General features: G+C 40.7%; 3 protein-coding genes across 8 annotated transcripts in view; 1 reads left to right on the forward strand and 2 right to left on the reverse strand.

Moving 5' to 3' along the window:
* Positions 1–399: 399 nt before the first annotated feature.
* On the reverse strand, positions 400–2,036 carry LOC111601441. Its single transcript, XM_023318017.2, has 2 exons — positions 1,593–2,036; positions 400–1,533 (listed from the first exon to the last, which is right to left on the reverse strand). Exons 1-2 carry the CDS (start codon positions 2,034–2,036, stop codon positions 400–402), a joined length of 1,578 nt encoding a protein of 525 aa, XP_023173785.2.
* A 7,413-nt stretch (positions 2,037–9,449) lies between these two features.
* On the reverse strand, positions 9,450–10,630 carry LOC111601467. Of its 2 annotated transcripts, XR_002751552.2 has the most exons (3): positions 10,059–10,630; positions 9,868–9,992; positions 9,450–9,800 (listed from the first exon to the last, which is right to left on the reverse strand). XR_002751552.2 is itself a non-coding variant. In XM_023318050.2 (2 exons), exons 1-2 carry the CDS (start codon positions 10,588–10,590, stop codon positions 9,934–9,936), a joined length of 591 nt encoding a protein of 196 aa, XP_023173818.2. In that variant the 5' UTR covers positions 10,591–10,630; the 3' UTR covers positions 9,864–9,933. The 2 variants fall into 2 exon arrangements, 1 of the variants encoding a protein (XP_023173818.2); XM_023318050.2 differs by lacking the exon at positions 9,450–9,800 and having other exon boundaries at positions 9,864–9,992.
* Positions 10,631–13,941: 3,311 nt separating this feature from the next.
* LOC111601468 (Down syndrome cell adhesion molecule-like protein Dscam2) overlaps positions 13,942–26,434 on the forward strand; it is a 30,700-nt gene continuing 18,207 nt past the window's right edge. For 4 of the 5 annotated variants that reach the window (XM_023318053.2, XM_023318051.2, XM_023318054.2 and 1 more), the window contains exons 1-5: positions 13,942–13,998; positions 15,353–15,460; positions 22,179–22,373; positions 22,954–23,194; positions 25,611–25,753. In XM_023318053.2, coding sequence (XP_023173821.1) covers positions 22,340–22,373; positions 22,954–23,194; positions 25,611–25,753 — 418 coding nt within the window. In that variant the 5' untranslated portion in view covers positions 13,942–13,998; positions 15,353–15,460; positions 22,179–22,339. Of the gene's footprint in view, positions 13,999–15,352; positions 15,461–16,809; positions 16,866–22,178; positions 22,374–22,953; positions 23,195–25,610; positions 25,754–26,434 lie in introns of those variants that run through there. The other variant, XM_023318052.2, reaches the window with a different exon arrangement.

Here is a 26,434-nt window from a genome sequence, read left to right on the forward strand (position 1 = left end):
CAAACTGTCCAATTATGATGATAAATTGTGATGATTATCTCCGAGCACAGCTGTCGTAGGCTATCAATAAATAATTTATTTTTTTCAGCTATTCAGTTCATATTGAGCCCTAATTGTTAATGTAATTCAGCCAAGTTTAGTTACAGAAGCAACCTCAAAAGTAAATGATTTTTTCTTAAGCAAGCATGTGAAGTTCATAACGTGGTTCTCCTCTCATATCTTAAATAGAAGCAAGATTTCCGGCAGCTGAATATTTTTCTTCACTTGACATTCAAAGTTTCATTAAAAATATAAGTCAATCAGAATGTTACAACAGTAGATATAGATAGAGATAATTGAATTAATTAAATGTGGTCATTTTAACAGCTGTGCCTCATTGTGGATACATTGATTACATATTTAATAACTATGTGCTCTTAGATTGCCTCGGTTCTTCCAAATAATTTCGCATATCAGGCACAAGACACAGATTCCAATGCATATGAAGTAACTCTTTATCAATATCATATAGTCGTTGAGATTCATGCTGGCGAATGCCTTCACTTCCGAAAAGACCTGAACTAAGCCCGCTCGGGCCGCTTTCCTAAAGCTCTCCTCTTCCCATTTAGTGTAAAAGCCATTGATGCGCATGTTCATATAAAACTGATATAACTTCTCCCTAAATGGCGAGTTCCGACTCATGGGGATCTGTCTTATGGTGGGCGATGTGCAGATATGTGGGTCGAGGCGGCGAAACCGTGGACGATCAAGTCGAGACTGTTGAAATGAAACCACCCTCCATGCTCCATCACTGGCGCAGTAAGCATAGCTCGTATTGAGGCTATTCCGGTGCTGTAATACAGTTGATGCATTGACCACCAGCAGGCGCGCCTTCAACGCTTTTGGCAGCAGTTCGTTATCAAAATACATTTCGACTTCACCTTCAGTTACCATGATGCGGAGTTGAGACTCTAAGAAGTCTGCAAGATTATAAATCTGTTGTGGCCTGGTGTCGAGGCCAATGGCCCTCGTTAGAGCTCCAGTTCTCTCATTCCAAGCTATGAAGCAGCTAAACAGTATAGCCACGTGCACCATTTTGTACGTATTGCTGAAGCGTCTGAACATATTTTCGCTAACCGGCTGCATATTAAACACGGTCAAGGCCAAGAAGAATCCTTTATAACAATCGCGGGCAGCGAGGTGCCAGCCCAGCATCAGTAACAGTAATATCGCCAACAATAAGGTTCCATTGTGATGAAAAACAAAGGCTATAAATCTATCGAGCGGCAGCGCTCTCAGCACGGGTACCATCAGGCAGGTTTTCGTATGAGACAAGAATGCAATGCCCTCAGCCTGGCTTGAATTGAGTATCATATGCGTAAACGGATGTACACCGATATCGATGATGCCCAGAGCTGGCCACATCAACGTGCGATTGTGGTAATTATACCGGTTGACATCAGGTGTTCCCTCCAGACGCAGGCTGCCATTGCAATGCTCTATGTAGCCAGAAACAAGCTTGCCAATAATTCCATATAGCTTACCATTTGGCAGCTGGCAAAGAGACAATTGAGATAAGTAAACGCTATTGTCAAAAGTCTCGGCTCACTTACCAAGAAAGCGTAAGCCCAGTCCTGAAAAACGGGCACACGAAATTCATAGCCCTGTACATTGTCGAGGTCTATAGCCTCCCAGTTGTAAGTAACGCCCATGTTCGTCACATTAGAAACTTGGACCGTGGGAAAAGGTGTGTAGCTGAAGAGCTCATTATGCGTAGTGAAGCTGTCGTTGCTATATATGATCCGTTGGTAAGTTAAGGCGACATTGATAAATTTATGGCTCCAGCACCAATGAAAGAATTTATTTAGCTGCTTCATTGAAGGCTTAAGCCGTTCATCTGTGTTGAGTATGAAGAGAATGCGTAGATCATGAAGACCAACCAACTTCTCGTGGACAACTTTGAGCATGGGCTCCTGCTCTGCCTTCAAGCTGTGTATGGTACAAAGGATCAAGTCTTGCTTCGATATTATACCCCTCAGAGTATCCGTAGTCTGCATGCCACAAATGAGAAGGGGTATTGGTAGATTCTCAGCCAGAAATCGTTCTAGTGACTTCAAATAATGCTCACTTCGCAATGGCTTTATTAAATTTTGGTATTCAGAAAACGTAACTAAACCATGAAAATTATGCCGCGAATGCAAATGTTTTGTAAAGTCCCGAACAAAACGATAGTCGTACCATTGATTATTATTGGCGAGAACCGAGGCATGCGAGAACACTCCATTTAACAGGCACAGAGCCAGCAAAACTAGACACCTTTTGCCCAACATTTCACTGGTTCAACTAGAACCAACAATTAACTTGCCTTTTATATATAAGCCGATAAGCTCCAGGTTGATGTTGAGCATTGTAATACTCATGTACACTAATGAGGTGCCTTGAAAGAGACGTTTCTCTTGAGCCAATAGCGTCATTAAAATAATTATCCAAATTTGATGAATCATTGCTTGAAAAAAAATGTGATTGAAATTTGATCAATTTCCTAGCATTTTATGCTATAGTACTTAAGACCAGGCGTGAAATGAAATTTTGAATTGGTTTCCCAAAGTATACAAAACGTTTGGAGTAGCAGGAGTTAACAGGCAGCCCGGTATTTACATTAACCAGCATCTGTAGTATGATATTTAATAATATTTGTGCTTGAATTTGAAGTAAGCATGCTTAACAATGAGGACGAAGCAGCATAACTAACCATGCAGACTCTGCTTTATGCCGAGCAAACAGACACAGGAAAGCAAACAAGCTGCCATATTTACCTTATAATAAGTATGCCTCGACTGTGCTGGGCTGTGCTGTGCTGTGCTGTGATTTGGTTATGTATATGGACAAAAGTGTGTGTGGTGCTTCGTCCTGCTCTGTTGACAGTTGTTCAAACAACAGAAAACAAATCGAGAAGCTGTCAAGTATGCTGACAACATATACTGTCCATGTGTAGCAACTAAGACAATGTCAATATGTTTAGTCATATTATAGTCCATGTTATGATTTATTTGCACTTTTCAATGGATGCCCTTTTGCTTCCGCAAGTCTAAGCTTGTTCACCAAATTAATGCATGGTTATTAAGATGAGACAAAAAAAATTGGCAACATCGTGCGGGGCTGCTGGTGAGCTATAAATAACGTCACGATAAATGTCCAACTGCTACGGAGGCGGGGGCAACGCTGCGTATGTGTGATCCGTGTGCGTCAGTCTCTTTGTCGCGTACAATGAGAGAAACGTGCGGCTCGTTTGTCACGTGCCGAGTCAGTAAATTGCAATAAACTCTAACCAACATGTGTCCCGGCGACATTTAATAGAAATAAGTGCGAAAAGAAAGAGCACAACTCAACTGCCACGTATATATTTTATATACTCGAAATTGTCACCTTTATTTTCCTTGTTTTTTTTTTCGCTTGGGCATTTATCATGTTTGCCTTTCGTGATATGACGACTGCCGAATACATCTTATAGCAGATGCTAACAGAATATTTTGCATTCTATTAAAGTTGTCAAACTCAATTTTGGATAAAAATCGGCTTAAGTCTCAAATGCGAATTCTTTACTATAAATCAAGTCCTTCAATGAACTATAAAAACAAGCTAAAGCAAATCAGGATTACTCTATCCTTTTTGCTAAAACAAAAATTGAAGAAAACTCAGAACCAAACACAAACTATTGTATTTTATTATATATTTTATATATATTTAGTTATCAATCAATTTTTTGACAAGATAATTCTATTTGTTATACAAATGAAATTGAGCTTATATAAGTTTCATGAAATTGAGACATTAGGACTTCGAAGAAGGACTAGAAAGAAAACCACAGACAACATAGGCAAAATGAGGCAAATTACATTTATAAGTATGTTTACACAATTAATAGAAGCTTAATAAATAAATAAGTAAATTGAATGAAAAAAAAAATATAAGAATAGCCCAGATACAGTTGGCCTCATAGACTTTGTAAGAGATTTATATTTGTAACCTGATCTACTCTGATTGATCTATTCTGATTGGTCTTGGGCATTGGTGTTACGTAATATTTGTCTTTGGCTTTGAAAATTTGGGGACTTAAATACATTTCATACAATAATTCTAGATAAGAGCAGTGTGCTAAGTACTAAGATTTTTCAAAGAGCTTTAAGTAAATTCAAAAGAAATTTATAAAATTAATCTATTCACTTGATTGACCGCATTGAGTTTTCATAGTAAATGCGATAACTAAATTTAAGTATTTTCAGTTTAGTTAAGTTAATAAAGTTTATGTTTTCGTACTTGATCTTTCTTTAGATAAGTTTAGCTGGAAAGCTTGTTTCAAATTTACTAATTTTCCTCCCAATAAGTGTAATATTTGATCAATAATATTTGATTAATCCATTTAGGTCAACAGTATGAATAATATTGATGGGTTATATTTTCAATATTTATCTCAATTTTTAACTATCGCTAAGTATATTATTTAGAGGTTAAACTGTCAAAGCTTTGCAATACACAAATGCCCAAAACCCCGCATGTGACATTGAGAGCAATTTGTAAAGCCGTTGGAAAACATTTACATACTGCAATGGGATGGTTCTGTGGTTCTTAACTGCCGGAATGCGACTGAAATCAAAAAATCCAATTATGCAGAAGCACGTATTTTCCATTAGGCAAACAGCATTTCAACCGCGAGTCGCCAGGATAAGCGACGAGTGGCCAGGATCATTGGCTGCTGGCTGAACCGGCGCACAATATCGGCACAAGGTGAAATGCTTAAGAGCTCTGTTTAATGAATACCCTTCTCTCTCTCTCTCTCTCTTTGTATTCTACTGACAATTAAGGCCATTAAAAGCGGCGTCAGCTGATGGGCAGACGAAGCGCCAGGCGAGGCCATAAAATGCAGTTTGGCCCGAAAGTCGACCTGTACCTGAGATCCTTGGCTCCGCTCGCTCACACATGGCAGCGCACTTGACATTTCAATTTCCGTGTGGAGCAACTACTGTATGTACCAAAGACAATGGTAGCAACAACAACAGCAGCCAACAGCGACAACAACAATGGTAACAAATAATAAAAAGAAAAAAGAAAAGCTGTAGCCAATTTCATGCGGGCGAAGTCGCAAAGTTGCTTTCAATTATCCAGTCAGGACACGCTTGCTGCTTTTGTTTTTGGTTTTTGCTTGTTTATTTTTCCTTTTTATTTGATTTTTTTTATTCGTTTTTTGCATGCCCGACACGCGCCCGACTTGAACTTTTTCATAGTCCAGCTACAGTCATGAAGTCTATTCACATTTTACGCTTTGTTGCTGGCCCGAAACCCTCGACGAGGGCTGCTTGTCTGCCAGCCGGGTTGACTGCTGCACTTTATTATGCTCACAGAAATATAAGACGCACTGCAGCGACAAGTAGCGAGTGGGCGTAGGAATCTGCAGTAGCTCGGTGCAGGTGCAGCGACCACTTCACCTGAAGTGGACAGGCAAAGCTGCCAAGTGGCATTAATAACAAAAGCCAGTTGAGCTAGGTAGTACGATAAGCAGGCAGCTAGAAGCGACTTAAAGATAAGATACATCTATATATACGACATTACATTAAGACAATTCGATTGGTTGTTCTTTAAGTTATGCTAATTTACTTTTATCGCATCGTCGGTAAAGTCAATTTAATTGTAATTTTCCACGCGCAACGCATTTTAGTTTTATTTCCGTCAACGCTTTTCAATTTAGTCGACTTCGTTGTCTGCTGCCGTCGCTTGCCGCTTGCCGCTTGCCGCCTTTGCCGCATTTTCATGAGAAATAATTTAATTTGCCTTTTCCACTTCGACGTCCACTTTCCAAACTTTGCTTTCCCTTATTTCCTTTGCGAATGTAGTTGTCTGCCGCGCACAAGCGCGCCCCCACCTTGTCGCTGCCCGTTCACGTTTATATCATTTGAAAATTCAGCGCTCGTACATTTTTTCATTATTGAAAAGGCGCGCAAGGAAAACTCGAGACGGACGCATAAAACTGCCATTGAATGTAGCTGCTGGCCAGGCGGTTGGAAATAATGCGGCTTGGGCGCGAACTGCCACCCCAACTCTTGGCTCTAGCCGAGTGGCCTTTAAGTGGAAAAAAGGTTTTGTCATGGCTAAGCACTTTTCAAATTCACAAGGGTCGCTGGCAGCTGCTGCCCACTGGCCGCAAACCGCAGCAAGCTCTGCGATTTTCAGCGGCAATATCAACGGCTCATCAGCAGAGCAGCTTGACTTTAGGCTAGCAGCGATTATTGGTCTAAAGTCACAGTTATTATTATGAGCAGTCATTCAGTAAAGAATCCCACATTTCTCAACTTCATTATTTTTTAGACAGGGTATTTCATAGTGGTATACCTTCTGCTAGATGAAAAGTTTTAACACAATAATTGCCTGAAACTTTCAGATTGTGGCCGTGGCAATTGGCAGACTTTAAGGCAAATAATGGATTGGTCATGGGAGAATGATAATTATTAGAAGGAGGCATAAGCATAACTGTTGACTTGAGCTAGCGATGGGAGGCACGAGCATAATTTGACTCTTGGTTTGAATTAACCATGCTTTTAATAAATCACATACACTTCATCAAATGTAAGTGCAACTTGAACTTATTTCGATGAACCTTAGGATGCTGGGCTGCCTACACGGAGTCAAATCCTTTTTCTGTTTGTCTGCTCTAGCTGCTACGGGCTTTTTATCTGTTGAACAAGACTGCAAATGAAAGGACTCAGTGACAGCAGTATGGAAAAGTTTGACATGCTAACTGGCGAGGCGGCGTGGGAGCAGGAGAGGAGCCAACTGTTATTGCAATGAAAGCAACGCATGAAGTTTGATATCATTAAAGACCACTTATGTGTCAAATGCAACAGCCGCAGGAGGACAGACGACAGCAACAACTACGACGACGACACACTTAAATGCCATTGAAATTGAAGCTCACTTGCCAAGTATTGCTGACAAAACACATACACAGAGAAAGAGGGAGAAAGAGAGAGAGAGAGAGAGAGGAGACATCCTCTTTCCCGTCGTGTTTGCTATCCTTTCCCATCTCTCTCTCTCTATCTATTTCTCTGCTAACAGGCTCAAGTCAACTACAACCAGACGCACAAAAGCCGCATTAACAGCCTTCATCAGATGTCATCTGAAGAATGGTTGGGTTTCCTCCATAATCAGGCTATGAATTTTTTTTGCTTTGCTAAACCACTACGTCTGACATTATCTGTACGCCTGACTGATTTGTGAGGGCGACAGGAGACACGAGACAACTGCGAGGACTTCGGTGCAGTCGGCACACAGGATACAGGCGCATAATTTTCATAATTGCGTTGGCACGCATCAACGGAAATTGCGTGACGCCATCAAGTCGTTGTCAATAATTGCCACACTACGAGAAGATGCCTCCCAGCAACACCCAGCGCTCTGCACGTCTGTCATAACTGTGCATGTGTGTGTGTAATGGAAAATGGATTTGCAAAATGTTAAAGCCACAGCAATGAATTAAAATCAGCGCCTGCATAAATTATGGCACTTTCATTAACAAACAATTGCCCGCTGAACCGAAAACCCCAAAGCCAACTTAATGCAATTTAATTAAGCTTCTCGTTATGGAGGCTTCTCCTGCTGTTGTTGTTGTAAGACTTGGCGTGAGTGATTTATGAGAAGCACAATTTGTCGACTGCCGTGTGGGACAGGTGAGCTTCGAGTGTCCAAGCACAAGAATTTAACTATTCTCGCAATGAAAGCTAATGAAGCGTATGCAAAAAGCTCCACGTTAATCGTTTCGTTTAAAATACTCCAAATGTCGTGCTCAGCAGAACGAATAACAAAAAAGGACGCTTACCAGAATTTACCAGCTTTGCTGATGCAGCACCCAATTTGCCAGCTCAACGCGCCAAAAATCTAATAGTATAATTATAACGAGTGGGCGGCGGTTGTGGTTAGTGTGAATGTTCGAGTTCGAGCAAAACTTTTTGCTCCGGCAAGGCAAAGTTGCGAGGAGCACGCCCGAAATTATGCTACACAGATTTTACCTTAAACAATTAACACTTTTGCGTGGCTTAAACGTGGTAGAGCGAGCAAGAGCAGGAGCAGGAGTTGGAGCTGGGCCAGGGGCAGGAGCAGGAGCAGCGGCAGCAGCAAGCATAGGAACAGCTTCAACAAGTGTCCGGTTCGGCTTGCCAACGAACTTTGGCTCATGATGCCCAGGCTATGTGTAGTCATTGTCCTAGTTGTTGGTGTTGATGCTGCTGCTGCTGTTGCTGTTATAATATAATAAAGCGCTTATTAAATTTTATGCCAGCATTGATATAACAAGCTGCGCGATATGCCCACAGAATTGCTGTCCTGGGTTGGCCGCAACCAAACACTTCCTGTTCCGTGGCGCCCTCAACGCCTGTTATTCTACATCATCTTCTTCTTCTTGGTAGCCGCTGCTCTATTTCTTGCGTTCATGATAATTATGCGGTTTTGTAAGAGTATTTTGTTGGCCACCCACCCGCCTGGGCACTGCTGCGGTTGCAGCACTCAACTTCGCATGCCAGCCACCCACGACGACCACTAGCACCGCTCGTCTCCGCTCGAATCTGCCATTTAATTTTCCCAGGCAAAAGTTTTCGTGTACTGGCAACACTTTCGCCCATGTTGTTATCGTTGTAACCGGCCCTGTTTTTGCAGCTCCCAGCAGTAAGTCGGGTTGTCCGCTGAAAGTTATGTGTAGCCATGGGAGACGGAAGAGACTGTTTTGTATGGTTGGTAATTTTTAGTAATGCGGAAAGGTCAAATTTAATAATATGTCAATTGCTAGTGCGTTGGCATAATTAAATTTGAAACTAAATTTATATCAAAATGAGAAAATTTATATTGAACTGGACGCAACTTTCAATTTAACTAATTTGTACATGCTTCCTCCAGACCAACACATTAGTGTTCGCAGGTCTGTTAATTTATTTATATAGATGGCCTAGCTAACTTTAATATATAGAGATTAAGCGAGAGATAAGCATGCTTTAAGTTTAATTCTAAGCATCGGCCACTTTTCAGTGCTCTTGAAATCTTCAGAGCTAGAATGAGTTATGTTGCCCTAAAGCTAGCAGATATGTATATTTATATATAGATATATAGCTTACTCTACTTCAGATGAAGCTAAGATGAAGTTAAAACTGGTCGCAGGTCACTGGTTTTGAGTAAAACTTAGTCGGGCACTCCCCACTGGTATACAATTGTCTAATATCTGTTGAAAACTCACAATTTGAAATAACAACAAACGTGGGCACGCCTTATCAACTCACTCTATGAGCTACTATAAATCATTTTCATTTAACTAATTTTTCTACTTATAGCTCAGAATGTTATAAAGCCTTAATGCTAATCTTAGCTATTAATCTCTCTTATGATCTTATCGCAAAGCTTCTTGCTGAGGCATTTTTTATTTTTATTCAGTTTGTTTGTTGCAGCTAACTGTCTCAGACTCTAAAGCGCATTTAGCTATAAGCCTCAACTGGCACGCATATCAGTATATACATCTTACATTTTAGACTCAATTACTATAAATTCTTTTCTATTCAAGTTTAACTAATTCCACGACGGTCTAGAGGATCTAATTTCTTCAGCCTTCACGCGCTCAGCATATCATGCACAACTCTGTGAGAGCCGAATTGATGATTTGGAATGACCTCACGGCGCACCAGTAGCAGGCTTCGGAATCATCACTATCACGGCGCGCTTCCAGCAAGCTATCCAGCTTCGATTCTATTCAGTGTTTCCATCTTGTGTATATTGTTCGATTTTTTTACCTGCTAGTGGAGGGGGGTGTTGAACGCAGAGAGATATTGTGTATGTCGTGAGGATGCCTTATCAACTTACTCTATGATCATTTAAATAATTTGTATTCAACTAATTATTACTACTTATAAAGTCTTCATGGTAATCTTAGACAGTAATTTCTCTTATGAGCTTATCACAATGCTTCTTGCTCACTTCCTTGAGGCCTGCAAAGAGAATCTCGAAATATGAGGCACTAAAGAGAGAGTTTAAGTTTTCAAATAAGTGCTTACGTGGCAGTCGGTTATTGTGGCGCTTGCAGCTGGCGACAGCCATGAAGCACTGATTGGCGAACTCGTAGCATCTGCCCCCATCGCTGCCATATGTTGCATGCGAAAACTTGGGGCATTTGATAATGTGGCAGTTGCGCTTGGTCGTATGTATGGGGGGCAGGCGTTGAGTAAGTGTCCCCGCAGTGCTGGCTGGATAGACAGATAGAATTTCCGTGTCCGCTGGAGAATTTGGCACTTCATAGGTGCTTTGATAGTCTGTGGGTAGTTGATTATTGATTTGATTGAAGTCATCCGCAAAAGCAAAAGAAATTCGACGATCAGCATTGATATCAGCAACTGGGCTTGAATCTCCTGGTATTTCACGAACTCCATATAGACAGGAGAATAATTGTATCGATGAACTAGATGCGGGTGGCTCTAGTGCAGCTAGTTCCGGCTCGAGACTTGGTCTCTGTTCGTATAGTGATCCCGCGGGCTGCACAATGAGGCCTCGCACCAGACAGTTGTAGAGCACAACGAAGCTGACGGCCATATTCGCAGCTTGGCTTAAATTCAAATGTCGAAACTGATGCCTGAGATGAAACTGCGGCTCTTCTGACCGAGGCTGGACGCTTTTATAGTTGCGGGCCCGTAAACAGTCATAAAGCTTGGTTCGTTGGCTCTGGTATGCTTACAATTAGTTCTAACTGCTTTAATTACGGAGAAATAATTAGCCAGCGCACATCAAATAGTTAGTTTTAATGCTGAGCTTAGCAGTTGACTTGGATTCGGTTTCTTTTACAGTTCTCACTGTAAAACTTTACAACTTCGCTTTGTTCTTTCTCGTTTATCTCATTCCATCATCGCAGATATCTTACCGGAAACAATGGGAACAGATAATCGCATAGGCTCTTCTCAGGTTGGGGTATCTATCTAGTTCAGTTGACTATTGTTCTACTTAACTAACCTCATTCAAATGTCGGTAGCTTCTGATTCTAGTTCTGGTTCTGGTTGGAGTTTCTTCTTGGCAACATCGCCACAGACTCGTCTTCAAGCGTCGATGCTGATACATATTTATATGATGCTGATGGTGAGCTTCGTTTTAATGAATCAGTTTCAGGTTTGCTAGAACTAACTTATTCTCAAGCCGCCTGACTGGAAATATTAAGTGCTGTAGCTGCTAACTTGAGCACTTACCAACAATTAAAAATTATTATCAGGTTTAACTGTTTGATTCTTATCATGCATTAAAGACTGCTGAAGACAGCTTTACGTAAGAGATATTGTATTTTTAATAATTTAATGAGTCTTCTTAAATAACAAATTTAGAAAGCTGTTGACAATTTGTATTTAAATTTTTCCCTTACTGAGTAACCCTAAAGTGTGAGCTCTACTCATTAGTCTCACTAGTCTAAACAGATTGTATGGAACTGTTTTGCTTATCATTAGATCTACTATATGTTTACTATCCATCTATCTATTTACTCATTCCATCTGATACTTATTCTCTATATGACTTGGATCGTTTTTTCGCAAAGAATGTTTCGAATCTTGAAAATGTAAGTTAAGTAAGCCCTGATAACATATTTCAATGGGTATAAATGCATAGTTATATATCGTTATATTTGAAATGTTCTATTGTCATTAGCATACCCCACCGAAGTATAGCTAACTCCATATAATGTATGCATGGATTGTATAAATTAGAGGCCGACTTGCCGATTTGCCGATTTGTTATTAAAAGCATCCATTAGTTAAATTTTGTGTGAACGACACTCGACCCACAAAGCAGCGTCAGGCAAAGCCGTAAATCTAGAATTAAATGGCGAGATAAACGAATTGCGTAAATTATCTCATTTTGTGTGCTGGCCAAGTTCACACAATACAAATTGTAGAGGAGTCATCGAGGCACAAAAGCAACAGCAACAGGACGCTGATAGACTTACATACACAATGAATATGTGTGCGCATTCGTTTAGCTGTATTTGTACGGCTGGGAAGGACTTCAATAGCCTTATTGTGTGGCCGGGTGTGTGCCTCAGCCTGTTTTGTGGCTCCGATGCTGATGTGCACGTTAAATTATAACAATTTTGTAATTTATTTAAAAGCTTTGCATAAATGGGCCAAGTCGTTTGCTGATGGCCATGGCTGGTGCCTGTGCCCCGAGACCCCATAACTGTCAAGATGCCCGTCTGTATTGTCAGCTCATGTGTGATAGATGGATGTGAGTATATATGTAGCTGCTCGTCCTTGTGTTTGTTTCATTTCGTGTGGCATCCAGGCTTTTCTAATGCCGTTTAATTAAAAAGCTATATTTGCTCTGCTTAAAAGTGTTGAATGCCTTTGCACCTTTGTTATTAATGACTCGGCAAATATCTTTTACCTGCCAATTGAGTTAAGTAACAGGAACTTTTTTGTTTTTTTTTTTTGCCTAACAACGCTTTGCCATTCTGCCTGCCTGCAAATATAATGTCTGTTTAGGCCTAGGAAAACAGCTTTTGCCTAAGTATTTGGTAAGTTTAGTAGCTACATGCTACACGCACACACGCACATACTTACATAGTGTTCTGATGATGCGACCAAACAAACTAAATGAAAATATCATCCCGCATTAAGTATGATATATGAAAATGATAATGCGCTTTGACAGCTTTAGGCTATGCGATGCTCTCTCTTTTTCATGAGCCAACACACACACACACGAGCACACATACATTCACTTATACATTGATTTCAATACATTCATTGGTTCGTTTGGTTGTCGTAGGTCGGGCTTCAGACTTCAATGCTGTGGCAGCGCTGCTGACGCGCTGTCCGCTGCCCACGTTGGCGTCGAAAGAGCGAGCATGCGCAGTTGCTTTGTTGACAGCAGGGAGCGTACTTTGGGAATGAAGCAACACGTGCTTCTGCATGTGCCTGCCACGAATATAAATAAATGGCGAAGGGCGAAGCTGTCCGCGAATACTGAATGACATTTTACGCTAAAAGTTGCGTAGTAATCATCGTCGAGCTGTCGTTTGTGGAGCAGGGGTAGCCGCTGCGCGGGTCGTGCTTTATGTAGCATAACTTTTGGCGCCAATGCGACATTTGAGCGTTGCACATTCTTGTGATTTATAGTGGCAGCTGCCCAAAGCCGATTGATGAAGTGCCGCTGTCCAGAATCCTATGGACAATGGCGAAGCGCGTAAATTTAAAAAGTGTACAAATTGAATGGCACTTTTTAAATTATTTTTTATTATTATTATGCAATTTAGATAATGTTGTATGAATAAATTACAATTGATAGCTATTTAATTAACACAGCTTTAGTGTGAAAGGCGCATTATTAACAGTCGAAAATGAATATTTAAGCAGTTTAAGTTCTTTGTTCAGTACCACTTATATTATACTCATTAATATTTTATAACTTCATAATTCAATCAGTCAGGAATAACAGAGATAGCGTCATTTCTCAATGGGACGCTCTCTTTCTAGCGCAGTCTCTCTTCGCTTTGTTTTGTCTTTACACTTGCTCGTCTACCCTCTGGTTGTAATGCAGGAGAGCGTAAGTAATGAAAACGCAGCGTACAAGTAACAACAATGCAAGCTACAGTTACTTAACTCAGAATAGATAGTAAAGAGAGATATAGTAATAAAAAGAGAATGCGTTCTGTCGCAGTTAGCAGCGCAGCTTGCGTCGTTCAATTATGGCGCGACGTTGTGGCTACACTTACAGCTTCGAGCCGAAGGGCAATAGCCGATGGAGATAATCTCAGCCGACAGACGGAGACGCTGACGCTGACGCTGACGTCGCTGTCGACGCCGCAGCGCAGTCTGTCTGGCAATTTAGGATGCTACAGTCAGCGCCACATCGTTGGCAGCATTGGACAGTGTAGCAGACGAATTCAAAGTTCAGTTTAGTCATTGCCGGTGTTTCGAACTGTTTGGACGTGTTAAGCGGACAAAATTGAAACTGTTGGATGTTAGTAGAATGGCTGTGGCCAAGTGTATAAGTATTAGTTAAGCAGGTACACACACACATACATACTCACACACACATTCATATGGCTAATGGTCGGACTAGTGCGAGTGTGTGAGTTAGGCACTATTTGGGGATTTAATGGAAAAAGCATTAATGGATGCTGGCGTTGTCGACGCCTCGGGGCCGGAAAGGGCCCATCGGTGATAGTGGCCGCCAGGCATATGTGTGCATGTGTGTGCGTGTGTGAGTGCCTGAATTTGTACCGTTATGTGCGGCAGTGTATTGTGTGTGTAGCGCTATATATGCGGCAGCCTAAAACTATGCAGCAGCATTTTGTTTGCTGACATTTGAGACACACACACACACACTTCCATTCTCTCTGTATGTGTGTGTCTGTGTGTGCGCATTTTGGTTTTATCGTGGATTTGACTGACTTTACGGGTTATTTGTCCCAGCGAATGTGTTCATAAAAAATGTAACAAAAGTGGATTTTGCTGGCCCCCAAACACCTTCTCTCTCTCTCTGTGTGTTAGTGTGTGTGTGCTAGTGTTTCGGCCCACGGTCTGCCGGAAGTATGGATGCTGCTGAGCCACACACACGCATACAGACATGCACATTGTAGCCGTACATTAGTGTCACGTTCGGTGGATAAAGTAAATTGAATAAAAGGTGAAATAATTTGCGCGCTAAGCGCAGCAACCAAAACGGCAAGCGACGCATAATGGAAAATGTGTGAAAAAGGTCTCCGAATAAGGTGACGAGTGACCAAATAAAAAGAAAATGCAAATGAAAATATATTCAAAGAGCGAAAATATATTCAAATTTAAGGCATGGCCTGAAACTAAGTCGCGCGTTAAGTGACTAAGGCACTTTGTTGAAATTTATCGAGTGTAAAACTGCGAGCCCTCGCCAAATTGAATCGAATGGCGGCGTGATCGCGTCCGCTGACGTGTCGTGAAGCATGTGCTATACGATTATCAAAGTGTGATAAAATTGCGGCAACAATGCCAAAAGGCTAAAAAGAGACAGACTAAAAAAGCCCCGCCGCTGTCTGGGCTAGACCCAGTCACAGTCCATAAAAATTTCCGTCTATGCACTGCGTATAATTTATGGTCACGGTTCATTCTTTTTTTGTTTTTTTGATTTTTTTGGCTACCTTTTGGCAATTGTTGAATGCAGCCACAATCTGTTTTTTGTTCCAGCAGTTATCGCTGCATGTGAAAGCTGCCAGCATATGTGGGACCTTTAGTGTGTGTGTGTGTGTATGCTTGGGTGTGCGCGTGCGACATAGCAATTGCTAAGCGCCGCATTCTGGGCGCTCTGCCAAAAATAATAAAATCACAATTTTATGCAGACAACTCAATGTAACTGCGGCCTGGCCAGGATCCTAGGATCGTTCCGCTGCCCACACCGAGCACTCCGAGTCGCTTGCTCGCCGCGCTCTGTGGCCAAAGATAACGAGGTAATTTCATTGAATGATTTACAATTTTCATTTTGCAGCTCTTAAATTTTGTTTGTTTCTTCGTTCGTTTGTTTGTTTGTTGTCTTTCCCGAATTAGTTTGAACGAGTTGAGTTTAGCTTTGCCGTGCTGAACTTTGCTTTGCTTTGCTCTTCTGTTGGCACAAATCACCAAATTTCAATACTCATTTCGGGGTTGCTGCTCCAATGCTGTTTTATCTCTTGATATTTGACTGTATGTGTGTGGTTTTCCCAGGCAAACTGTTGAATTATGCATAGAGCAGGGATAAGCTGAAATGTTGCATAAGTCTGGCACAAGATTCGGACAGGCAAATGTTGCGGTTGAGGCTTTGGGGTTGGATTGATTATTAAAGTTTAATCTGTGAAAACATTTCTACATTTGCCATGGGTAGTAATTGAACAGTGCGCAAATGGACTGGGGACTGCCGAAAGTAAAGGGAAAAGTGAAAATCAATTAGTTTTCACTTGTTTTTATCCTCAAATATATGCATATAATATAGATAAAATACACAAAATATACAAAAAGTAATCAAGTTACAAGAGAAATACCGAGTTCTATTTGATTTTTGAGCTTAATTTCCGTAAAATCAAAATGTGTGAGAAAATATTCAAGTAATTAAAAAATTTTCATGTTGATTAAGCGGAAGAAGGGTGATTCAATTGTTATTACGAGCAACTGTAAATGTGAATATTCGATCAAATTTAATACAGGCAAAAAATATTTGCCTATTCAATATGATTTTAGCTAGAATTTATTTAGTTAGCAGTTACTCAGTTACCAGTGACTCAGTTGCCAGTGACTCAGTTAATAGTTACTCAACAGTTAATTAATGATCAGTCACTCAGTTAAGAGGTACCTATTTAACAGTTACTCCGTTACCAGTAACTGATAATTGATCAGTTACTCAATTAGCGCTCAGCGAATAGCCGAAATTTGTTATTTTCTGTTCTAGCGGGAGTACAATAAAATGATATTATTAATGATTTATTTGTATTCCTCGCTCCCTAAAAATGGGAAAATCGTGGTATAATGATTCTGCTAAAATGCATGTGACAGACAGAAGGAGGCGTAGCAGACCCATAATGTATATACAGTCTTAAGCTGGACTTAAAATTTTAAAGGTACATTTCTGAATGCTATGGCACTATGAGTTTATCAGATTATCCGATAGCTTAGCCCCTTTCTTTCTTATCGATAAAAATCGATCATTTGATTTGGGTTTTAAGCATAACTACCACAAAAGCTGGACATTTCCAATTTACTCTGTAGGTTCATGTGAACATATTTCGAATTTTGGATACATCAGCTTATTCCTCCCTATTCAATGACTAATCATAGTAAAATCCATAATGCAGCCCAAGCGCAGCAGCTGGAGTTACGGGTAAGGTAAGCATAATCACTTTAATTTTATCATTTGTCCATATATAATTTTTAATTAAATTCGATACTTGGAAACTGCTGACAAGTACTCTAACTATTTGGCAAGTTTCACTACCTTGCTTGAGTAGCAATCAAAATAATTGACCTGGCGGCCGCTTCTCATAAGACTGTGAAATGTTTAGGAAGCTTTGTGGTCCTTGCACCAATTAAATTTATTTGTCAGACACTCGGGCGATGCCAGTGACAGTCGGTCGCAGAAATACACTCAAGTCAGCTTTATTCATACTAACCACGGCCGCTACAACCACAATGAGATGCAGAAGCGACAGCCGCAGCAGCAGCAACAAAACAAAGGCACTCCAAAGCGCCAAAGGCCCCCTCGCAGAGGCTGAATACAAAAAAAATGTAAAATGTAAAATATAAAACGAGAGTCTGGTCGGCGGTTAGTCAATGTGACAATGTGGCCCCACGAATCGCTAAGTCCCCGTGGGGCTGGCAATGCAGCAACAACAATGGAATATCTTCATGGCTTAGAAAAAATATGCGCGACCATAACACTGGCTGCCCCGCCACAATTTTCTTTACACAATCGTTGCGCCAGAATTGATGTAATATAAAAGGTGGCCAAACATTTGTTGGAACACGCGAAACGCTGCTGCCACAGCCAGATGGGTATAATGCTTGGCCGTTGCTAATGTGGCTGGAGATGGAAAATGTTATTAGGTGGCTCGTCGCCTCTGCGCTTCCGCTAGCCGTCAGACGACAGCTAACAGCCAACAGCCAACAGCCAACAGCCAACAGTCAGCAGCCAGCGTTTAGGTTTGAGACCGATTCCTATTCCGATTCCGATTCCGACTCTTGTCATTGTTCCAGTGGCCGCTTTTGTGCAAAATCGCTGCCATTTACGAGTACGTTGTCATCGCGCCCAGCGCTCGCAACGGATGCTCTTTGACTTTCGACTCGACCCATTGTGCTCCGGGTACCCCAAAGAGTTGCACTTCAGCCTGCGTGGGTGTGCAAATGGATCCATTGTTTTAAACGTCTCACATTAGGAGAGCGTATTATTGGAGTGGTTCGAGGGCCAGCAGGAAATTGTCGGGGCTGCGACTTAAAGTTGCTTTTTAAACTCACATGCAGGAAGACGGCCACATAAATTGCCAAGCTGTCAACCAGGGCTAAACGCAAACACATCCGTTTCACCATAAGCACAGCCGTAGCGTATGCAGCACATTCTTCCCACTCGCATTCAGGTACAAAAAATAGCGGAGAAAACAAGAAAAAATTAGTTTCTAAATGCTAGTCGAAAGCAAATATACCCTACATTCGCCTAAACATACTCCAATATTAAATTGGAGAAGAAAAGAATAGAGTTCTAGTGCAGTCACCAAATATATGAACTTAGGTTAAATATTTTTTTTATCACTCAAAAAAGCTGCCAAAAATATTTTAATTATTCTCATCTTTTTAATAATAAAAATATTTTTTGGCAGCTTTTTTAAGTGCTACAAAATATATTTAACTTATAGCGTCTTCTTGCCTAAATTTATTGGATAATATAACTAATGAATGAAGCCTGTTAATTATAGCAAAATATTCTTACCCAGCCAATATATTTGAGCTCAAATACCAAATATTTCAAGCTCAGCGCATTGAGCCTATGCCCAATGAAAGGGCATCTATAAAATATACAAAGCAACTCAGGTGACGAGCATTAAAACGATTCAACAGCTCGACTCAAAAGAAGAAAAATTATTGCTTGACGCCTCGCCTGGTGGCAGCGGCGGATGCAAAAGCGTTTAGCGCCAGCCACGCCTACTTTTCCGGTATTCTCAATGGACGCCTTCGCATTGCATTTGCGCTCGACTGACGCTGAAACACATGCAACGCCCCGCAACTGGCAGTTGTGCATGTGAGCGCCGTTGTTGCCGCTGTTGCCGTGCGTCCATGTTGCCGTTTGTTGCTGTTTGTTGTGGCGGGCTGCACTTAAAGCCATTCACGTTGCACAAACAAACACAGTGGAGTGTACCAGCTGCGTGGAAAATGCAAAGCGAAGCGTTTCGCATTCACTGACGATACTCGGGTGGCACTGCCAAAGGACTCCAGCTGCCATCCATATCGAGGCAAGGCACTCACTCGCCTGTTCTTTGTGTGTGCTTTGGCCATTTCTCGTGCAAGATTGATTGCCCTGCTAACAACGTGCCCATTACTGAAGCTGCTTGCTTTGGGGCGGGGCACGTACTTAAGTCGTAATTATATAACGCTCGAGCGACGATGCGAGCAGGTGTCTTAATGAAGACAACGATGCAATGAACAATGCATCACTGAAGTGCTTTTAATTTGAAATAGCTTGCGGCTTTTTAGACAAGTTGTAAATGCGGCACAGTAAGCTTTGTTGCTTTGCCTATTGTCAGCTTGAGTACCTTAATTGAACAGCCTGTGAAATAATTGAAATCTATTTCTCTGTCGATAATTGACACATTCAGGTATTCTAATATGAAATAACTGAACTGGAATAATAATCAATTGCATTCAATTCAGCTTTTGGCTATTGACAATTGACAATTGAATTCAAATTCCAGCGCTGCATGAATGCTCTAGACTGATTATATAGTTAGAATTGGAACACACTTCATAAAAGACTTAATTCAAGTTCTCATTGTCCGTACTGAATATTCCCTATATATCAAATATACGGCGATAAATGAGCGTAAATTGGCATTAAAAAAATTGCTATTCGTTCGATTCATTTATTCTGTATAATCTTTTCCACATTTAAATGTTGTGACTCGACTCGTTTCAGAGTATCTAAAGGTTTAATCTTTTTCTTATATAAATAGAACTGAAATTGTTTATTAAATTCTTGTCAGTGGCATTGTAACACATGTCGAAGCACTTGAAATGCTGTGAGCTACGTTCTTTATTGCGAGTAAAGGCTGTGGTTACGCATTCATTCAGCATTGCTGGCTTGAGGCCTTCTGCAGCAGCACCGAAGGATCATGAGCTGTTGGCCTTTTGCTGACACAAAGCAAGCAGCAGCACCAGATTATCACAACAAACTGCCAACAGATAAACAGTTGTTATAGCTCGACTCACACATGACAAAAACAAGCGTTAAGCACACACCCACACGCAGTCGTCGCACAGATATGGGGACATTAAGACAACCGCATTGTAAGCCAGTGCGACATATTTAAAGCGCCTGAGCACATTTAGCGTCAAATTTTCAGACAGTCAGCAGTTATGACACACAAAGCATAAGGAAAAGTAAACGCTGGTGAGCGCAAAGGATATGCCATGCATCCTGAAGGCTAAAGGGTGCCAGTCGCCGTCTCTCGTCCTCGTGCTTGCGAAGCCAACGCAAACAGCCAGACAGTTAGACGGGGCAAAGAGCGGCACACAAAAGTGTGGAAAATAAAAACTCATTAAAAATGAAAGGCAAGCAAATTCACACACACATTGACAATTGCTAGGGGTTGTGGCAGTGTGAAGTTTGGTCTGCACACTCGCTTTTTTGTGTGACAGCAACACCGACCAAGTGCTAAGCAAAGAAGCAAAACGCTCGCAGCGAGTTTCTCAACAAAAGACGCAGCAAAAAAAAATAAACAAATCATTTTAAATTCTCAATTAAATGCAAACAGAAGAAGCAGCGCGTCAGACTCTCACATGGAGCAAGACCACGATTCGCATCCGGTGCTGGGCTGGGCTGCTCTGAAAAGGTGTCAAGTTGCAAACATGAAAGGACTTTGGAGTGTGACCCTTGCTGCTTGCCCGCCCTCGCCGTTGCCTTGCCATTGGCGTGCCGTCGATTCTTGTAATGGGTGTCATGATGATGTTTGCTTAGTCGCAAAGTGCCTAAGAAGTGGGCGTGGCAATCGTACTGTATAATACGAAAGCTGGGAATTTCGCTTTGGCAGGTCCGTTCAACTGTTTTTCATTTTGAATAGACAAACATTCAGTGTTAAGTCATGAGCACAGCCATGCAAAACTCCTCGACCCCAAAACATATATGAATCTTCAGCATTGTTGTAATGTGGGCGTGGCTCTTGCGAATAACATTTAATGATGCCAGAAGTCATTCATTTCGTATGCCCGCTCATAAATACACGTTAAACATATTTACTAAGTACGCAGCAAAGCTGTAGAGCAATACAAACTGAATCGTTGCCTTTGTTATTCTAGCTGTTGCTCGTCTGACTGATCTGGGAAGCCAGTGCGGAGAAGGTGGACTTGGTTCCACACATCTGTGCGGTCTCTGTCAGCCAGCCAGCCAGCCAGCCAGCCAGCCAGCCAGCCAGCCAGCCAGCCAGCCAGCCAGCCAGCCAGCCAGCAAGCTAGGCAGCCAGCCTGCCATCCCGCTGCGTCAGCTCAGTAATGTTTATGTGCACGACACTCTCTCTGCGGCGCATAGGAATTACTATTTGTTGTTTACTCAGTTGTTATGGCTCTGGCCCCGAGTTGAACTTGACTTGAGCTATATGAATGCATTAAATATATATCGCAGGCTTGTAATAGCAATTAAAGTTGACTAGAGTCCTTAAATTTAGAGTATTTATATTATTATGTTTATCAAATAATCTGCTTTGATTGAATTATTGTGGGCATTGATTTTCTGATCAATCAAATTGGTAATTTACTAGTGCAAGCTATAAGAACTAGAAATTTTATGTACACTCTTATACACACATATATATATATTTGAAAATTGCTTGAGTGGCTATTTTTCCTAAGCATTAAAAATGTTTCACTAAGATCTTTAAGCGAATAAAGTGATTTAGTATTTATGAAAGTTGTTTCAATTTAACTTTCATAAATCTCATTTCTTTAAATTAGTCACTTTCAACATATTGTTTATATATATATGACGTGTATATAACTGAATTGAAATGAGGATATTAAATTTAAATAAAAGTAAAAATGCTTAGCAAATTCTTAGGCTGTAGAGTTCTGATAACTCTTCCATATTTTATATTTTATTTATTTTATATTTTTACATATTTCATTTAATTATTATTAATAATGCGCGTGTTATAAGTTTTTTATACTCTTAAATCGACTAAAGATTTTCTGATTTGCTGCCTCGTGTTTACTTAAACATAGATGTTGTAGATTTTCAATATGATGATTACTAAATGAAAGTGAAATGTTTCTAAAAATTGCATTTATCTCAGATTTAGCAAATTAAATATATAAATATATATTTAAAATGAATAAAGAAAATAATTACTTAAAATTTATATTCTTTATCATATTATTTTTGCTAATTATAAAGAAAAAAATCAGTAAAAATATAATTTGTTAACATAAATTTGTTGCCTGCAGGTGGACGGCGACGACTAAAAGGAGACACTAAGCGGAAGCAGACAAAAATCTGTGGAAAAGCGGAGAAGCTGGAACAGAAGTCAACAAAAACTAATTTAATAATTTCTGTGAAGGCAAGGAAAACGCATGCACACACGCAAATAAAAGATAGACGCAACAAAATGGGTTTATTAGGGCTTCTAAACAGAGCGAAAGGTGGGTAACTAATTGCATCGTTTGTTGATGTTGCCAAAGTTATTGCTGTTGTTGCTTCTTGTTGTTTTCCTGTTTCTGTTTCTGTTTGCTGCTGTTGTAACAAGTAGTTGCCGTCATTGCTGTTGTTGGCAACAACTTAAACTGCATTTGTGTAACAGCAAAGCGAGTTCTGAACGGGGTAAACAAACTACATACGCACACGAGCATCCATAAATATATCAGAAAGTGAAATGGCACACACGCACACACACAGGGAATCAGACTAACACATACGCACAAGTGCGCAAGTGCCTGGAGTATAAAGTGTTTCGTCTGCGTTGGCGTTGTGCCTGCCTGCCTGGCTCAAGGGCCGTGCGCTGAAACCGAACCGAATTAGCTGCATTTTATAAGTTGCACTTGAAACAGACTCGCACAACTAGTGGAGGGCAACTAACGGCAGGCAGCAGGCAGGCAGGCAGCAACTGCTTTTGCAGCCGACTGGCCTTAAGTTTAAAACAACAATCCACATGCACAACGACATTTGCATAATTACGTAAAGATGATAATTATCCTGTTTTACCTTTCTGTTTGCCTTTGCCAGCGATTATTGCCGAGTATGCTCTGGTGCTGCTTGTGGCGGTTGCAACCTTCCAACTGGCGGTGCCATCACAAGCCACAAGCGGCTTACGTGTGCCCACGTTCCTGTTGGAGCCCTCGCCCCGCCTGCTGTTTGGCAACGATACGGGCGCACAGGTTAGTTGTACAGCGCATGGGAACCCTCCGCCCGTCGTGTCCTGGGTAATGCGCGACGGCACGCTGGCAACTCAGCTGCCCGGACTGAGGTGAGTTTTGCGGTTTCGACAACTATGCGTATAAGTAATATTAAGTATGTGTGTCGGGGTACGCGTCTGCGGTTGCAACAGTCACATTGTTGCGGCTTCAGCGTGCAGGCATAAAGAAGGTATTTTTTAGTTTATATTCAATTAATGTGCCAGAAAATCTGTGAAGTGCTTATGCTCTACAGCATGAGCGGGTTGCCCGAAATCGATGTTGTCACAGGCGCACAGATTGAAACCAGGAGAAAGAGCATTTCTATGCCTGAAAGAGACTAGGAACAAAAAGTGCACTCTTAATGCGCCCCGCATCAAAAGTCCAAAGAAATTACACACAAAAGTAATGCGTTGCTGCCACACAACCACAACAACAACAACAGCCAGCCCGCCGCAGCAACGACAACAATTACTGCATTTGTGTGCAACAGACTCGTATTGCTTTAAATGCACTCATATGTTAATGTCATGTAGCCAGGCACGACGAGCTGCATCCAACTTGCAGCCGAAGCCCGCTCTGTCCGTCCGCCCTGTCAGCGCTTTGTTAACTTTTAAAATATTAAAATGTTGTCAGGCTCTAGTTGTTCTTCTCTTCTTGCCATTGCTGTTGTTGTTGACGCTGCATGCACTATGAAAACTTAAATGTTGAATTAAAATGTGACTTTGCATGTAGATACACAAATGCATACAATTTCGTGTTTATCTACTTTTAACTGGAGATGAAGCGTGTATGAAACGAAAAAAAAGCGAAGGGATGCATTCATTCGACTTGTTTGGAGCTTAACATCTAAGCAAAATAAATATGTGTAGATATAAAAGAAATATAGTCTAGAGTGGATAATTTCTAGCTTCGTAAATGATTCTCATATATTTTTAATAATTAGAAAACGCTTTTGATGGCTTCAGCTAAATGAACTAAGTACATTTAATAAGCTGGATATGATTAATGTTTGATTTAAAAAATGTGTCAATATATATATATATATATATATATATATATATATATATATATATATATATATATATATATATATATATATATATATATATATATATATATATATAAATATATATATATATATATACATTTTTTTATATACATATATATTATATTAAAAAATATTCATATTTGTGAATTGGTCAAAAATAAAATATAATAAAAATGTCAACACTTGCCCCACAGCATATCAATGACAATGTGGACTAAGAGAATTTGTGTGTTTTGCAAAATTAAAAGTCACTCAAAGTACTTGGTTATGCCAAACACACACACAAATATATGCATATATATAAATGTATATATACGATTTATATGTAAGCCAGGCAATTCACGTAATATTCATCGTGAAAAGGCTTTGCTTCTGCGGGCTATGTGTTTGGTCCCGAAAGTGGAACTAGATGTAAATGAAACAAATTTTATTTTAAGCTGCTAAAGAGCATAGTTGAATTCAAGTGACCTGTGTGGACAGGAGTGTATGGAATGTGTACTTATCTGGGAAACCCACAAACAGTAAAGGCTTTATTTACACATTTATTCCTGTATATTTTTTCGCTTTAAATTTAGCTCTACGCAAATGCAATAGACGCTAACAAATTGCCAGCACTTAAGCATTTTTGAAAACTGCGCTTGATGAACTTTTTAGTTGGTTTTTGCTGCTGTTCCAGTTGCTGTCCACCCACTGCTCGGTCGCATGCTCCGTGTTGTTGCTTGTTAGTTGGTTTCAACTGTGATGATTAGCGACTGTTGGATGGGAATCCAATGCTTTGTGCTCCGCATGCAATGGCTGGCCTTTGCTTTCTGCTGCATACTGCATAGTTGATAACTTGAAATCTGCTAGATGATTAAGCTGACTATTGGGCGAGCACTGTCCTGGTTACTCTCCTTCATATCTATTGAGTTCGGGAGAAATACTTAAAAAATATCAAATATCTTTATAATTCATATGTACGAAATGTAAGTACTATAATACCCCATGTGAGTTCGCTTCATATAGCACTCTGATGCCTGTAATCCCTGTTTTAGATTGCATATTCTATATAAATAGTCTACTATTCTCTGTAGTCAGCATAGTCTTGCGCATGGAGTTGCGACTGTTGCTCTTAAGTCGCATTGTTAGTAGCTGTCGTGCAAATGCATTTGCCAGCTGCTTAGGTCGGGCACGTCTATTCGTCGGAGTATCCTCAGGTTTATTGCATTTTTATGCAAATCTTCGCCTATAGTTGCAGTAAAAATGTTCGCCGGCAAAGTGGCTGCCATTTTAGGTGCTTTGTGCAACAAATTTTTGTGTAACGCGCTCTCAATGTGTATAAATAAATAACGAGGAAAGCCCAAGACTTAACGTACTAAAATATTGCATTCTGCTTATATCCTGTGTGTGTCTATGTATTTGGTTTCTTTATATATGTTATTTTTATTTTTTACTTTTAGAAAAATATCTGGCAATGGCACATTGCACTTCCCACCGTTTTTGGCGCAATATTATCGCACGGATGTACACGAGGCCACCTACCGTTGCCGAGCTAGCAATGAGGCCGGCACCATATTGAGTCGCAATATGCAGGTGCAAGCAGGTAAGCGGAAAGTAGACTAAAGTAGCTTACACTGCAGCTATACCTATAGAGTGTACTGCATGGTAGGCACCATTAGCATGCACTGCAGCCCGCAAATACAAATACCCACAAACAGACCCCATAGACCGTGGGTACAGTGCACATTCATAAGCAGCTCACGTACAGCAGCTGCTGCTGTAGCTTTATCCTGCCATTTGCTCGCAGCCTTTTTGTTTTGCTGTGTGTGTGTAGTTATCATGATTTGGCTGCACCTCACTTGTGCTTGTCAGAGTTGTCAACTGCGAGTTAGTTTCTGATTTCTGCACACATCACTCTAATAAGCTGCGTATTTCCTATCACACTCTGCTGGCGCATGCCTCGCAGCGGTTGCCACTAAATTAATGTTGATGCTCTGTCAAGATTATGCACAATATTTGACAAAAGCAAATTGAAGACTGTTGAATGCATGTGTTATGTAATAATATTAACTTAAAGCGTGTTGAAGCTTTAAATGATTTACTACGAAACTTGCTTGGAGGCAGCTCTTGCCTACCCTCTATTCAAATATTCATATCAAAATCAAATCAAAATAGCCCCGACCTCGACAACATTCGGGCATTGTCAATGCTGATTTAATTTAAATATAGTCAGTCATATAGTCAGCAGCCGTAGGCCGACTGGCCAGCGTGAACTGAACAACAT

The sequence above is a fragment of the Drosophila hydei genome, unplaced genomic scaffold (genome assembly GCF_003285905.1).
Source record: "Drosophila hydei strain 15085-1641.00,03,60 unplaced genomic scaffold, DhydRS2 tig00000063-arrow-pilon, whole genome shotgun sequence".
Taxonomy (NCBI): domain Eukaryota; kingdom Metazoa; phylum Arthropoda; class Insecta; order Diptera; family Drosophilidae; genus Drosophila; species Drosophila hydei.

What these genes read in the sequence shown, in the direction of transcription:
- LOC111601441 (XM_023318017.2), bottom strand. Translation starts at nt 2,036, where the DNA reads ATGCAGACTACGGATACTCTGAGGGGTATAATATCGAAGCAAGACTTG. An exon ending in ACTGGGCTTACGCTTTCTTG is followed by an intron (nt 1,534 to 1,592) that starts GTAAGTGAGCCG and finishes TCTCTTTGCCAG; the next exon opens with CTGCCAAATGGTAAGCTATA.
- LOC111601467 (XM_023318050.2), bottom strand. Translation starts at nt 10,590, where the DNA reads ATGGCCGTCAGCTTCGTTGTGCTCTACAACTGTCTGGTGCGAGGCCTC. An exon ending in CCACAATAACCGACTGCCAC is followed by an intron (nt 9,993 to 10,058) that starts GTAAGCACTTAT and finishes TTCTCTTTGCAG; the next exon opens with GCCTCAAGGAAGTGAGCAAG.